The sequence below is a fragment of the Suncus etruscus genome, chromosome 13, assembly GCF_024139225.1.
Source record: "Suncus etruscus isolate mSunEtr1 chromosome 13, mSunEtr1.pri.cur, whole genome shotgun sequence".
NCBI lineage: Eukaryota > Metazoa > Chordata > Mammalia > Eulipotyphla > Soricidae > Suncus > Suncus etruscus.
Genome location: NC_064860.1, coordinates 50,964,721 through 50,980,985, shown reverse-complemented (window position 1 = coordinate 50,980,985; position 16,265 = coordinate 50,964,721). Strand labels below are relative to the sequence as shown.

The following is a 16,265-nucleotide window of genomic DNA, read 5'->3' as shown; positions in this document are numbered from 1 at the left end:
TGTCAACTTATCAATATAACTTATAACCTTATAACAATCTTTAAAAGTTATAGTCTGATGGTTTTTATGACTCCCAATTATCAATTTTTATTCATTTCTGATACATATAATATCAAATAAAATAATTTAAATTAATATTTTATGCTTTTTTTTTTTACCATGATAGCCCTCAAATTAAACAGGAAAAGAAAATGAGTCTGAGGATGCAATGGTATAGCACATGGTGAGCCTGGATTCAATCTTTGGCATCCCATACTGTCCCTCAAGTCCTCTATGAGTGTTCTATGAGCACAGAGCCAGGAGTAAGCCTGAGCATTGCTATGTGTGGCCCCCAAACAAAAATAAACAAACAAACAAAAAAAGAGCTTGAATAATTATCTTTTTTTTAGGTCAGTATTACAGCCATTGACATTCAAGGCTATAAACTCAGAGCTTACTCCTAGCTCTGTACTGAGGAATTACTCCTGGCAGTGCTCAGGGTTTATATAAGATGGGATGGGATGGATCCTGGGTCATCCACATGCAAGGCAAGCACTGTACCCTCTGAATAACCTATCACAAAAGAAAAATGTTGCAGTAGATAATCAACTTATAAATAATGAGGAATTTATTTGACATCATTTTAGAAACAATAAGCATAGAAAAGGACTGAGAGAGGGAAGCAAGGAATTTTCTTTTTTTTTTCTTTCTTTCTTTTTTTTTTTTTGGTTTTGGGGTCACACGCAGTGGTGCTCAGGGGTTACTCCTGGCTGTCTGCTCAGAAATAGCTCCTGGCAGGCACGGGGGACCATATGGGACACCAGGATTCAAACCAACCACCTTTGGTCCTGGATTGGCTGCTTGCAAGGCAAACGCCACTGTGCTATCTCTCCGGGCCCTGGGAATTTTGTTATTAAAGAGAAAAGGATGCTGCTAACAAAAATGAAATATTTTTTTTTAGATTCCATGATTTTTGGCTAGAAAAATTATACTATAATATTAATAAAAATTTAACAGCCTCTTTATTTTTTTTAATTTTACATGCCTTTTATTGGATGCCCAATACAACATTTTGATAGTGTCAGTGATATAAATTATTCTGTAAGTAAATGTAAGTCTCCATGTTTAGAAAAACATTTAGTCTGATAAGGTAAAATACATGTTCAAAATGCACAAAAGAAATCATTTGCAACTCCTCCTAGATTACTAATATTACTCAGGTAATATTAACTATTAACTCAAGTATGTAAAATTTTTTATGCTCTTGCCAAAATTATAAATTTTAAGTTGTTATACTTATGCATATATGTCATGTTATTAATTAGTCTCAAAAGAAAAATTTAGATTACAATTTTGCATCATCTCCTTGTCTGGATGATTGATGTGATTAAAAAAAAAGTGTTTAAGTTCATCCACCATTATCAATAATACATCACATATGTGGGATAAGTAAAAATGTTTCAACTTTTTGTCAATTCTATATCTACTACATAAGTCAACACACCTTGATGTTTTCCTCTGAGAGGTGGTAAAAACAAAGTGAAGAAAAGAATTACCTTTTCAAGATTTAACAACTCAGCTTTAATCCATTTATAAGTTTGGAATACAGAAGAAACATAATTAATAATTGATTGACAAATTATTTGGAGGTGTGGTTTGGACCACACTAGGTGGTGCACAGGGCTTACTCTCAGGTTCATGACCGGAGGGTTCAGGGAACCATCTAGGATGTGGGGATAAACCTGTATGGGCCATAAACAAGACAAGTAACCTATTCTATACTAAGGCTTCAGTCCCAATGCATCATACATTTTGAAAGTTTTTAAAATGTTTTTCCAGCGCATTTCTCTAGTTTTCACTTTTAATGCTGATTAATTATTTCAAATCATCAAAACGGTTCTGTTTCTCAATGGCTTAGCAAGAATGTTTTGCTTCATGCTCTTAAAAGCCACTCATATAATAGAGAGCTGATCATTTACTTACTCCTCTGGAGAAAGACAACTGATGAATAGCTTTATGAAGTGTTACTTAAATAAAACCAAGGGCAATATCAAAGTATTAACTCCCCATGAATATCCTATCTTCAATTACTACAATTCTGATAACTACATTATAAGCAATAGTGTTACCAAACTATTTTAGCCAATGTTATAGAAAGTCAATTCTCAACTCCTGTGGCCAGGAGTTTAGAAGAAGCAAACATCTAAATAACATCACAAATGGTTCATTAAGTGTTTACTTCTAAAGTTAAATGAAAGATTTACCTAAGGCAGTATGCATTCACAATCACAACACTTCAATCAGCATCAATCGCACCCCAAAAATCTTATTGGGATATGCTAGTTGTTTTTTTAAGTTTGAGAATAATTTCTTGAATATAAGACTTTGGACACAAAGGAACACATTTTCTTTGTAAAAGAAAGAACCAGTCCAATTGCTGTCAAAGGATAAATGATAGGCATCCTGGACTTAGTACAAAGTTGTTTTGTTGTTGTTGTTGGTTTTAAATTTTAAAATTATTTTTATTTAGGCACCATGGTTACAAACATGTTTGTAGTTGGGTTTCAGTCATAAAAAGTACACCCTGGGGAAACCTATACTACCATCATAAGTGTAAGACCTGTATTACACTACCTCTTTACCTGCTTTTCCCCAAATACAAGATACTTGCTTGCATCACCTTGTTCCTTTAATTAATTTTTTACTTCATTTCTCTAAAAATCTTTATTTTGTCATATGTATGCGTGAGCACATATTTTTTATTTCTATTTTTATCTTTTTTGGGTGTGTGACATGTTTTTGTTTTCTTCTCTCTCCACCCTCAAATGCATTGGCAATATAATGTAGCACCATTTCTCCCTGCAAAGGCACACTAAAAAGAGGGGAAATCTTACGTATAAAAACGAGCTCTTAATTATTAGGGATAAGAACTCATACTTGTTTACAATACAGGGATATCTCCCACCTTGAAAATATGTCACGTGGACCCAACTTAGACCCCAGGTGATTAGACACCAACCGTCCAGCCTTGAACCCTGGACCACAGACATAGAAACAAGACACTTCTTCACAACAGCCACAGGAAACAAATCCCAACCGGGACATCCTTAATAGTGCTCGGACACCAACAAGTGCCAGCCCTAATATGATACCCAGACAACGAGGAAAATGGGAACAACTTGACCCAAGAGCAAGTTATCCTACCTCACTAGCTAACGATAAGACAAAATCAGAAGACTTGTCAACCTTTGGTCTGTTCAAATGCCAAGATCGCGATTTACAGATGACTGGCCGACAGAACCATGGCCAGACTGTATGTATCCTGGGACCAATAAAAAAACCCTAGTCTAGGATGTGAGCTACGAACTGCATAACAACTATGATCCCTAGTTCCAGAGGTCTGTCTGAGACTATTGCAACGGAAGGGGATCTCTGGAAAAATAACGGAAGATGCTATCCTAGGCCCCTTCCTAGGATCAGCGCAAAGACCAGGACCGCCAACCACAGAAGACAGATTAAAAAGACACTGAGGAAACAGAACTTCTAGATCCACAAAGAAAGACATAATCATAAGTTCAACTTCTTGACTCATGCAGATACAGAGACCTCTAGATACAGAGGTCTGATGTTATCACCCAGGACGGAGCAGAAGTCTTCCATACACCACAAAAGCACCAAGGGGAGAGTAAATGAACCTGAAAGGAGCCTATAGTTAATCCCATGACAATATACTTCAAGGGTGGAGAAACCCTGTATCTCTTAGGCAAAGAAAATTCCTTTCGAATGACCCCAATATCTACTGTGCATCTGCAGGAGAAAAAAAAAAGCACAAAACAATTTTTTATTATTATTTACTTATCTATTTTTTGTTGATTTCATTGTGGTTTGGCTATTGAAGTGGATGTCTCCATTTATATTTATTTATTTATTTATTTTCTTCTTTTCTTATGTGCTCTGCCAACATTTTTTTATCTCAATACCATGGCTTTTATATGGTGCTTACCCTTTTGTTTTGTTTTGTTTTGTTTTGTTTTTTTTTGGGGGGGGAATGCTCACTGGATATTTTATTTGACAATTCTATATGTACTGTTGTGGTGTTTCACCTTCTTTTTCCCCTTCATCTCTCAAATGAAGGATGAAAGCCTCTAGGACTCTGCCCATTTCCGGAGTATCTGATTCTTTTTTCTTTTTTTTCTCCAGGTTATTACTTTTCTCTTCTTCAAACAAAACCGCATAACTTGAACTATCTAGTCCCGCCTCCCAATTGGGGGGGGGAATAAGGGAGGTACCAAGACCAAATAGGTGTAAGACCACTAAGTAATAAGCTAAGCACAGAAGGGACCACTTATTGTAGCAGTCCCGGGGGTAAGGGAAGAGGATATGGGAAGAAGGACGGGAACGGAGGTGGAGGGAGGACAATTCGGTGATGGGAATTCCCCTGATTTTATGTTAATATGTATCTAAAATATTGTCAATGATATGTAAGCCACTATGATTAAAATAAAAATTATATTTAATAAAAAAGCTAAAATTAGTAATTACACTTTTGTAAGTGAAAGGCTAATATTTTGTTTCTGTAATCCTAAGAAATCGATGATTTTAAGACATGTATAATTGTGTTAACTTAGAATATAAAATAAACATGATTAATAATTAAAAAAAATAAAAAATATAAAAGTACACCCGCCTTCACCAGTTCAACCTTCCTGCCACCAATGCCCCCCATCACTGTCCTTCCCCCTTCCTGCCTGTCTTCAAGACAGGCATTCTATTTCTCACTATCATTGTCATGATAGTTGTTGGTGTAGTTATTTCTCTAACTGCACTCACCACTCTCTGTGATAAGTGGGCTGGTCCTTCTGGCCCTCACCTCTATTATCTCTGGGTGTTATTACAATTCTGTCTTTTATTTTTCTTAAATTCCAAAGATGAGTGAGATTATTCTGGGTCTATCTCTCTCCCTCTGACTCATTTCCCTCAGGTTTTAAAGCACTTGCAAGTGCTCAACCTCATTTCATTACAGGACCAATATAGTTCCCAGGAACACCATCATAATTGATCCCTAAGCTTATGGTCAGAAGAAGGCTTTGAGCACTGCCAGGTGTTACACTCAAAACCAAAACATAAAAGGGTGTGTAAATGATTATGACATCTAATGTTTATGTCAGTACTCCTGAAAATCAACCTGCTTAAACATTCTTCATTACTTTTAATTATAAAAAACATGAGAGGAGGAGTCAGAGAGATAGCACAGTATTAGGGCATTTGCCTTGCATGCAGCTAATTCAAGACAGATGGTGGTTCGAATTCCAGCATCCCATATGGTCTCCCAAGCTTGCCAGGAGCGATTTCTAAGTGTAGACCCAGGAGTAACCCCTGAGCACCACCAGGTGTGACCCCCAAAAAAACAACAGCAAAAAAAAGAAAGAAAGAAAGGAAAGAAGAAAGAAGACAAAGAAAAAGAAAGAAAGGAAGAAGAGAGAAGAAAGAAAGAAAGAAAAAGAAAGAAAGAAAGAAAGAAAGAAAGAAAGAAAGAAAGAAAGAAAGAAAGAAAGAAAGAAAGAAAGAAAGAAAGAAAGAAAGAAAGAAAGAAAGAAAGAAAGAAAGAAAGAAAAAGAACAAAAAGAAAGAAATATTGGAGGAATTAGAAAGAATAACTTCTATTCATCTTTCACCTTAAAGAATGTGTAGCAGAGGAAAAGAAATATTGGATTCTAAGCACTTGCCCAGCTATAACTATGGCTAAAGGAGGAAGGAAAAGGAGGGGCAGAAGTCTTTAGCTGAAGACCGGAAGGTAAAACCTTGACCAAATCCTGCCTTTGTAGTGAATGAGTATTAATATAAACATTTCACTTAATCTTTTCCCAAATGTGGGTTCTTAGTACAAGCATCTTTGATGCTCCTGTTGTTCTATGTCCTTAGCAAATCAAAGTAAATTGAACAAATTTGCTCTGAGGGGAAAACTTTTTTCTAGACAATTCCTCAACTTATATTTTAGTCTCATTAAAGCAAGTAATTTACTAAACACATATCAAAACCATTTTTATTTTTCATCTAATTTTATTTATTTAATTATTTGTTATTAATTTATTAATGTTATTTAATCTAATTTATTTGATTTCTCATCTGATTTTATTTTTATCTAATTTTAATTTTCATTTTCACTGGAATCTATTAATTCCAGCCCAAATTACTTCTAGTTCTGCATATATATTTTATGATTATCACCTACTCTAATTCCTTAATATTCAAATTTTGTATATTTTATAAAGTCTTTTTCTTAAAAGTTCAACTCTATATATTCTTATGAAGTATTTTTTAAAAGTCTTCCTTCAATCTAGCTATCTTTGTCTTTTATTTTTATTTATTTTTGAGCATATATCCATTGAGTTCCTCTTTTGTGCTAGACATTTAACTAGTTTCTAGAAACATCTATATTAATATCTACACCATTTTCTGTACATGATCCAGGGAGGAGGATCCTTTATACACTTCTAGCACATAATTATATAAATATAGTACAGCCCTTTACAAATGAGAGTAAAGGATACATATTTGCTTCCCAGATAAGATTCAAAGCATAATCCTAGCACAGTCTTTGACTTATATATCCCAAGCAATAACTGTCAGTTGAAGGACCATGACAAGCATTAAAAATAAGCCGCAAAAGAGATCAGGAATTAACATCAAAGAACACATTACTTAAAATTTTCTCAGCAGGCTGGGGCCAGAGAGATAGCATAGAGGTCAGGTATTTGCCATTCATGCAGAAGGTCATTGGTTCGAATCCCGGCATCCCATATGGTCCCCCAGCCTGCCAAGAGTGATTTCTGAGCTTGGAGCCAGGAGTAACCCCTGAGCGCTGCCAGGTGTGACCCAAAAATAAAAAAAAAATTTTTTTCTTATCAGGGACTGGAGCCATATAGCACAGTGGGTAGGATATTTGCCTTGCTATATAGCCCACCCCGGTTTGATCCCGCCATCCCATATGGCCCTCGAGCCTTCCAGGAGTGATTTCTGAGCACAGAGCCAGGAGTAACCCCTGAACATCACTGGGCGTGGCACCAAAGCAAGCAAATAACAAAATTTTTTATCAAAGATAATGTTAGTCAAGTATTAGCTTATGGTTATTTTGCTGCTTATTAGAGAAGGATTAGAGGAGAAAACTAGGGAAAACTTACTAAACTAAGGAAACTCAACACTATGGGGGAGACTTGCTCCAGGCCCAGCAGGGAAAGGAGTATGAGGAAGACAAATATGAATTAAACACTTCTCCTTTGCCATAGGGATTAAAATAGACAATATAACAAAGTTGATTGTTCAGTCACAGGGTTGAATTGAGGACAAGTGAGGGTATTAACGCTTAATTTATTGGCTTCTATTTTCTTACTTTTCATTTCTTTTGATAAGCAGAGAGGGTAGAAGGAATGATTATGGTTTCAAATAAACTAATAAAAAGCTTTTTAATGTCAAGTCAATGGACACAATTGTCTCTCAAGCTATGAATAGCTTAGCCATGGAAGTTCTGGAACTAGATGAGACTGTGGATTCTCCTGATTAAATATAATGAATGTTTCCTTCATGTATTAAATACATTTCTGTATCTTGAAAGGCTGTGTTTTGCCTGTAATAACCACTTTAAATAAATCATGGGCAGTCAATAACTTTAATCATCAACAGACTGTAATTCTATACAAGCTACTATTACTGATTTTCTGAAACGGTAAATAATAAATTGGGTGATTTTTTTTATTTGATTGTCCAGGTAGAAATGTTGAAGTATGTTTTCAAGCGAGTTGCAATGTCCATCAAGGTATCAAAAGGTACATCCCCTTGTATATCCCTAAATTTAATTTTGTTTATGATTTTTGTTAAAGATATACCAAAAAAATTTACAAGGAACTTCATTTCAGCTTGTCTTGTAGACATAAAGCAGATGCTAACTCATACGTGATATTATCTTAATATGCCGAGCACAACCCATGAAAAACCATTTTGGACACCCTGTCTATCACTTTGCTTTATCTATTAATAGCAATCCTCACTAAAAATAACTAAGAAGAGAGATAAGAGAAATACGATGGGTACAAACAAGTTCTTAAGATATCAAAGAATAGAGATGATTTCTGACTGAATTTATACCTCTCAGAAACTTAATTTAGGACCGGATATATGTTCAGGGAGGGATTAAATCCTTGCAGTTGAACCGGGGTTCAATCTTTTGCACAGCAGATGACTTATCTCCCAGTATTGCCAGCAAAGACCTCTAACAACAGTATCCAGTCCATCTAGTCTACCAACACTAGGACAATCATCTCTAAAAACTAAATGCAAAGACCTAAGCCTCAGCCTTTTTATTTATACAAGAGGCAAACTAGGAGGCACAGTGGAAAGGGCAATGAGCCTCCCTGAAACACAGCCATCAACAAATTCTTTGAGGTGTGAGGTAAAAACTGCTGTGAACTTCAAGGGTTTAAAAAAAACAGTCTCCCCCTATCTCCAGCCAAAACCTCACCTCCAAAGCATGCATGCATGCATATATAATTGAATGCCTTTTTATATTAACTCCTGCGTCAAAGGCACTCAGTGGGATTGAGTTCTCTAAATGGCTTTGCTAAGAGAGACTAGAAGACTCGAAAAGCCAAGAGAAGGGAAGGAAGGGCGGGAGATAGGTACAGCAGAAACAGAAGAAAACAAAAACTAAACCTAACAAAACAAAAGCGCGTGGCGGTCCAGCTCCTTCTAGTGCCCCTAAGGAGACTCGCCCAAGGCTGTCCCTGCGCGCCCCGACCAACCTGCATTGCCCGGCCCCAACACCCCAAAGCATAGTTCCCAGCCCCGACCCCCTTCCCGTCGCCCTAGGTCACTGACCTGCGTAGACGAACAGCAGGACCAACTTGGAAAGCAAGACCCCTGGACACCCGGGCAGCCTGCGCGCGTCCATCCAAGCCGCTGAGCGAAGAGTGCGCGCCTGGATGGCCAACAAGGACAGACGGAATGGGAGACGCGGTGATGATGCGAGTGATGAGGGATGGGCGATCCGGGAAGCCTGGGCGACCAAGGTGCAGTGGGATGGGGGCGATCAGAGGGCCAGAGCAATGATCCCGAGAGGGGATGAGATCTGAGAGTTGCCCATGGCCTGGGGGAGCCTAGCCGGGGAGCGCGGGGCCGGCCGGCGCCGGGCTGCGCTGGGGGCGAGGTCTCTTTGTCTCTCCCCAAGGCACTTCGGGGGCGGGCCCGGCTGCCGCTCCGGCGTCCTCGGCCACCCGGGCTCACATTTCATCTCCGCTGGTGGCACCGACCGGGACTGGGGAGAACCGGCGGGGCTGGCTCCGGAATCCTCCCCATGCGCCTTGCTGGAACTTGGGAGAGTTTCCCCCTTTGCTGTAGGAACTTTTTCTTGACTTTGAGATTTGCCATAGTTTAGTGGGGGTTCCCCTTGGATCTACCTGGCGTTCCCCGCAATGTTTTTTTGGGAAGCAATCGATGAAGAACTTTGCTTTTTCCTCTGCGAACACGTGGAGGGAACTTCCAGGGTGGAAGGTACCTAGATAAAGATCAATGGGTCGAAAATTCCCCCTGTTTTTGGAAACGTGAACCAGCAAAGGTGATCAATTCTTCCAGCGAGGTCAAGGCACTCAAAGTCATTACCGCACATTGTGATCTGTATTATTTGATAAGGTTCTGCAGCCTGGAGTGACTGGCTGATGCAATTCGAAGAGGGAAAATGAGATGAACAAAAAATAAATAAATAAACAAACAACAAAAAAGCTGGAGGTAAAATTACCATTTGCAAATGCTGTGCTTGTAAACGTTGGGCAGCATAAGACTATCTCCTCTAAATTTACTTCTATTCCTCTAAAGATCTATTGTTTTTGTTTTGGATCGAATCCATAAGCAAAACAAGCTACAAATTTCTGCCTTCAACACTAATTGACTAGACATTGAGCTTCCTTTGATGCAAATGGAAATTAGAAAGTTCTCCTTTTCATGTGTGAAATAAAGACCTAAGGATAGACATATCTCTTGAGTTGAAAAAAGTCAACATCAAAGATAAACTTTTTAAAATTCATTAATGTCAGAGCCACACTGAACCCAATACACATGCCAACATTTTGTTTGATACAGTAAGGCAGAGCTAGGAGAAGGAAGGGATGGGGTTTGCCACTGGAGTCACAAGTCATGTCCCTCAACATATTTTCATTTTCCCCCCAAATTAATTTAGTTCTAAGATTTAAGTAGAAAGTAAACTTGAAGAGTCTCTAAAATGCAAGTTATGGCAGGAGATGGAGTATATCATGTTTCAATAATCAAATTTTATTTAGTTTTGTTTTGATCTTTATTTAAACACCATGGTTTCTAAAGTTATTCATAATACAGTTATTTCAGGCATTTGGTGTTCCAGCACAAACCCACCACCGGTGTGACTTTACCCCGCCAGTGTCCCCAGTTTCCCACGCTGGCCTCACCAAGCCTGCCCCCATGGCCTACACAATGTAATTATTTTATATTGTGTGTTACAACAAAATGGTAGATTTAATTATCCAAAAGTATTTCAGTAAAAAAAAAATTGTGAAAATTGCTTTATCTCACACATGAGGCCTCCCAACATGATGAGCATATATTACATATATTTGACATCTTAGAGTTATAGCTAAAATTAAAATATTTATGGTGAAATAATTAAGTTAAAAATAATACAATTGAAATTTTTATCCACTCTTATCTACCACTGGTTTTTAGACAACCTCTGATGTGTACTTTTCTTTTTTTTTTTGTTTTTGTTTTTGGGCCACACCTGGTAACGCTCAGGGGTTACTCCTGGCTATGTGCTCAGAAGTTGCTCCTGGCTTGGGGGACCATATGGGACACCGGGGGATCGAACCGCGGTCCATCCAAGGCTAGCGCAGGCAAGGCAGGCACCTTACCTTTAGCGCCACCGCCCGGCCCCTGATGTGTACTTTTCATTTCTCTGAATCTACTTAAATTTTTAGAGAGAAAAAAGAGAGAGACAGAGACAGAGAGATACAGAAAAAGACAGAGAGACAGAGAGAAAAGAAAAATGTCTTTCCCAGAGGCAGGCAGGGGTGGATAGGGTAGGGGAAAAGGCAGGATTTGTTTTTATTGGTCATCGTTTATTCCATTGCTTTATTTATTCTTCATTTATGATATCAGCCAACATTTTTTCTTTGTGCTTCCAACTCCACTTCATTTAATATTACACCCTCAAGTTTAAAATTATAGCAAAATGTCAGCTTTTATCTTTTGTTATAGCTAAGTAGTATTCTATTAGTGTGTATATGTATATATATGTATATATATATATATGCCACTTTTTTCTGTATCCACTTATCTTTTGTTAGGTATTTGGGTTATTTCATATATTGGGAATTGTAAGCAGTGCTGCAATGAAAATAGGTGTGCAAATTCCTTTACAAATTAATATTTTTGCAGTTGAGGGATAGATGCCAAGAAGTAGAATCATTTGGTCTATTTGTATACTTAATTTTCCTTGTATATATTTTCACAGCATTTTCAAGTGTAGAAAGTTGATTTTAAAACATCAACTTCTGAGAAATATCAGTTAATGTAGCTAACATATATTTTAAGTGTAAAGGTGAGTGTATAGCTACATGACTGACACATATGTACATCTGTCTGACTGCTGCAGAGTTGAATATTTTCCTCACCCTTCAAAGTTCCCTCATGACCAGTAATCAGTCCCTTATTCTAAGTCCTATGGCCTATATTCTTCTTTTTATTAATATTATTATTCAAATACCTTGATTGCAAATATGGTTCTAGTTTTTATAGTTTTCTTTGTATAGGTCCTTCACGTCTTTGGTCAAGTTAACTCCAAGATATTTGAGTTTGTGTGGCACTAATGTGAATGGGGTTGTTTTCTTAATGTCCATTTCTTCCATATCATTATTGGTGTATAAAAAGGTCATTGATTTCTCTGTGTTAATTTTGTAGCCTGCCACATTGTTATATGAATCTATTGTTTCTAGAAACTTTTTGGTTAGTCTTTAGGGTTTTCTAAGCAGAGTATCATGTCATCTGCAAACAGTGAGAGCTTGACATCTTCCTTTCCTATTTGGATCCCCTTGATATCTTTTTCTTGCCTAATTGCTATACAGGTACTTACAGTACTATGTTGAATAGGAGTGGTGAGAGCGGATAGCCTTGTCTTGTGCCAGAATTTAGAGGGAAGGCTTTTAGTTTTTCTCCATTGAGGATAATATTTGCCATTGTCTATGGCTAATATTCTATGAAGAAACATTAATCTGCTTTCTATCACTATAGATTAGGTATGCATTTTATAGTGTTGCATAGAAATAAAAATGCAAAGCAATTTTTTGTGACTGGCTTCTTTGCTTAGCATATCAGAATAATTTCATCCCCAAGTAGTGTTTTATTTCACAAGTATAGTTCAATTTGATTTATTTTTAGATTACTACCTGTCTTTTCTAATTTATATTTTAAAGATTATACTTTTTTAAAAATTTTTAAAAGAAAAAGTTGAAGTACCAATATGGCAGAAGTAGGGCAAGTTTTCATGTCAAGTGGTGCCATGTCAGATTATATCATAGTGTGATAGATTATGCCTGGGTTTAATAGTGAAGTTCTTGGGACCCACATGATCTGTCTGCACATAATTTCTCCATATACTTAGACCCATCAGAATAAATCTTTCAATTACTTGTATATTAATTTTTTGTTTTGTTTTGTTTGGGGGCCATATTTTGTGGTGCTTAGGGGTTCCTTCTTGATCTGCATTTATAAATCACTTCTGGCAAGCTCGGGAGACCATAGCGATGCCAGGGATCAAACCAGGCTGGCCATATGCAAGGCAAATGCCATATCAGCTGTCACATTAAGTTTTAAAAATCAATGAATGGCCTTTACTTTTGTGTCTAGTCTTTATCTTCATTTGAAATTTGTGGAAACAAGAAAAAAAGGGCTCATCCAGACAAGAGAAAACCCCAAAGACTACAAAGACAAATGGAAAGTAGTGAAAGAAAAAAAGAAGTATTGAAATGTGGTATTAGGGACATTAAAAAGGTTAAAAGAATAAAAGTGGATGCTATTATTATCCCTCTTCTGTGTGAGCAGCATCTTGAGGCCCAGTCTCAAGGAAATGACCTTGCCCGAAAGTCATTCACAGCATGTTAAAATACTTTGAAAGGAATAGTACTGAGCTGAGCTTCACCCTTAACCATAAAAACAAAGCTGTATTTCAAAATTAAAATTAAGAGCTTGTTTGATGAATTTTAAGATTCTCAGTTGGGCCACACTGAGAGAGAGAGATGAAATTCTCCTTGTGAGTTTTCTCACCAGCAATTACTTCAGCTTACATTAATAAACCTCTACTGCAGAAGGATTAAGGACATAACCCCCTCTAAAACGTTGTGAAAGAACGGTTTAATAAAAGCATAAAATACCCTTTCAAAAATTCTTTTGACACACATTTCTATGTCATATAATGTTAACCTAAGGGAACATTTTTATTGCAGCTTAGAAAATCACCGATACATGGATATCTCAATTAATCTCCTTACTGATCTTCAGATTAATTCTTTTAGCAACTATTATTTATTACTATGCTTCTGCTACAGTTACAAGTGTGGTTCAGAAGGTTTAATCAGCATCAGAAGCACTTGCATGATATGTTAAGCACAGATTACTAAGCCTATTCCATAGTTTAGTAGGTTTGGGATAACACCCCAAGAATTGCCTAAGAAAATTTCACTAAACACTGATACTGCTCCCTAAGTACCACAGTGAGAACCCCAGACTCAGAAAAATCTGATTTTAAGGAATATCGCCCTTTACCTTAATCCTTTGAAATGAAGATAGAAATTCTGAATTCACTTTTTTGTTTCTAGACCTCTTGTCTATTTTAATCTTTCATTATTTATCATTTACCTTTTCATCTGGTTTGCCTATGCAAAGTGTCCAAGTCATGTTTTAGACACAGACTTTTATGACTCAGAAAGATTTACTCTTACTTTCCACCACCACACCATCCCTTTTGTGAGGGGGTGCCACACCTGACTGTGCTCAGGGCTTTTTCCTGGCTATGTGCTCAGAGATTACTCCTGCTTAGGGAATTCAATATGGATGCCTGGGGATTGAATCCAGGTCACTGAGTGCAAGGCAAGTACCTTACCTGTTTTATTATCACTCAGAGATTTTTTTTTAACTTCATTGTATAATTAAATGAAAGATTTAAATTTCTGGGTATATTTAGTACTATCCAATATGGTCATATTAGCTTTTCAAAGTAAACTTGGAAGATAGACATGTAATAAAGAGAAGATTTAAAATGTTAATTTAGTTTGAACACGTATTTATAGAGAGATCATTTTACTACTATAATCCATCGCATGTGGCATAAAATACTCGGTTCTCAAAAGATTGTATAAAAACATTACATTTGCTAAGATATTAGATACATTTACTCCCAAGTATTTGATATATAACTATTTTATATAACCGAATTAGAGACTATCATTTATTTATCTTTATAAAAAATTCCTCAGATCTGTGCCTACTATTAAAAAATATCAAGGGCAAGGAAGGAACTATGTTTTTCTGATACTTTCTTGCTTTTCTTATTATTTGTGGTACTTAAATTTGCTCAAAATATATTGAGACGGTGCATTTGTACATTTCTGCAACTGTCTCATCATATTGGCATTTGACTCTTCTGATTAGAAACAGGAAATCTGCAAGAGTTTTAAATAATAAGATTCTATGTGTATCCTTTACTCAGATCCACCTGTTGTTAACATTTGGTCCAGTTTGATAATTTCCTTTTTTCTGCTTTTGCAAACTTATTTTTCTAAACCATGGAGCCCTTTGCACCCATTATAGATCTTTTAAATAATTCAGCATGTGTCTTAATTTAATTGGTATTGTACATTTCTTTTTTAATTATGATTTTTTAATTTTGGGGTTCTTTTTTGTGTTATATTTAACAGTGCCTTTGGCTTTACTCTTGCCTCTGAGCTCAGAGATCACTCCTGGTGGGTATTGGGGGACCATAGGCCATGCCAAGCATTGAACCAGAGTCAGCTGCATTCAAGACAAATGCCTTACCTACTCTATTATTTCTTTGGCCTTGGAAATTTCTATTATCTAGTTGTGACTTTTCTTCTTTCTAGGGAATATATAATTTGAAGCATACATTTAAAGTGTACAAATAATCCTGCTTGTCAGCAAATTTCTCCTCCCTCTTAGTTATTGATGATTTTTACCTGAAGCAATGTTTACTGTGATAGTTTCTAAATGATAACTCTTCAAATTCCAACTCTTTGCACTCACAATTCAAACAAGAATGCTCAGCATTTGAAACAAGAATGACTTCTCTCTCAGTGCATGAATGCTTATCAATAAAAATTTATGAATTTTTCTGCCAATTGATTTATTATTCATTGTTCTCAAAATAGGTCTATTATTTCTCTAGTGGAGTTTTTTCAGCCTGGTTCCTTATGACATATTTACAGTTGTTTTGACCTTTTTAAGTTTCTGATGTTATGGTGTTAAGGATTATATTGAATTTCCTTTAAACGTCCCTGGAATCATTCATTTTTTCCTAGGGTATATTGATGTCATTTAATACATGTGTTACTAGAAGTCATGATTTTTTCACTAGATGTGCTTATTTTTACTGGAATCTATTTACTTCTTGGCCCTTCCAGTAGCAGACATAGAGAATAAGTACAAATTTGTTTGTATCTCTATACACACATGCACACATATACCTCTATGCATTCATATTAAGATACCTATCTTAGAAAACTTGAGTAAAAACAGTGTTTTTTGGACAATAATAATAAATAATACTTATGGACCTTAGATTTCCCATGAGACCACAGGTGAAAAATCACATAAATAAGGGACCACAGCATCCGAGCAGGGGTCTTAAACTCAATTTACCTGCGGGCTGCAGGAGGCAAAGTCGAGGTGATACTTGAGTGCAAAGTTAGGAAGCCTTGAACATTAGGGGGTGTGACCCAAACAACTAAAACAAAACAAAACAAAACAAAACAAAGAAGATTCTTCTAGGGCAGGGCCACAAAATGTTGTACGGAGGGCCGTTTGCGGCCTGCAGGCTGCAAGTTTGAGACCCCTGGTAGGGGTACACAGAAGGAAATAAGAAGTAAAAAAAAAGAGAAGAGGCCACAGTGGTGGCACGAGTGGTAGGGCATTTGCTTTGCATGCACTAACCTAGGACAGAAAGTGGTTGGATCCCCAGATGTACCATATGGTACCCCAAG

At 36.8% G+C, this 16,265-nt stretch overlaps 1 protein-coding gene across 1 annotated transcript in view; it reads right to left on the bottom strand.

Annotated features, from left to right (window-relative positions):
• CYYR1 (cysteine and tyrosine rich 1) overlaps positions 1-9,241 on the bottom strand; it is a 152,951-nt gene extending 143,710 nt beyond the window's left edge. The window contains exon 1 of the mRNA XM_049785828.1: positions 8,851-9,241. Coding sequence (XP_049641785.1) covers positions 8,851-8,923 — 73 coding nt within the window. The 5' untranslated portion in view covers positions 8,924-9,241. The remainder of the gene's footprint in view (positions 1-8,850) is intronic.
• Between the last annotated feature and the right edge of the window lie 7,024 nt (positions 9,242-16,265).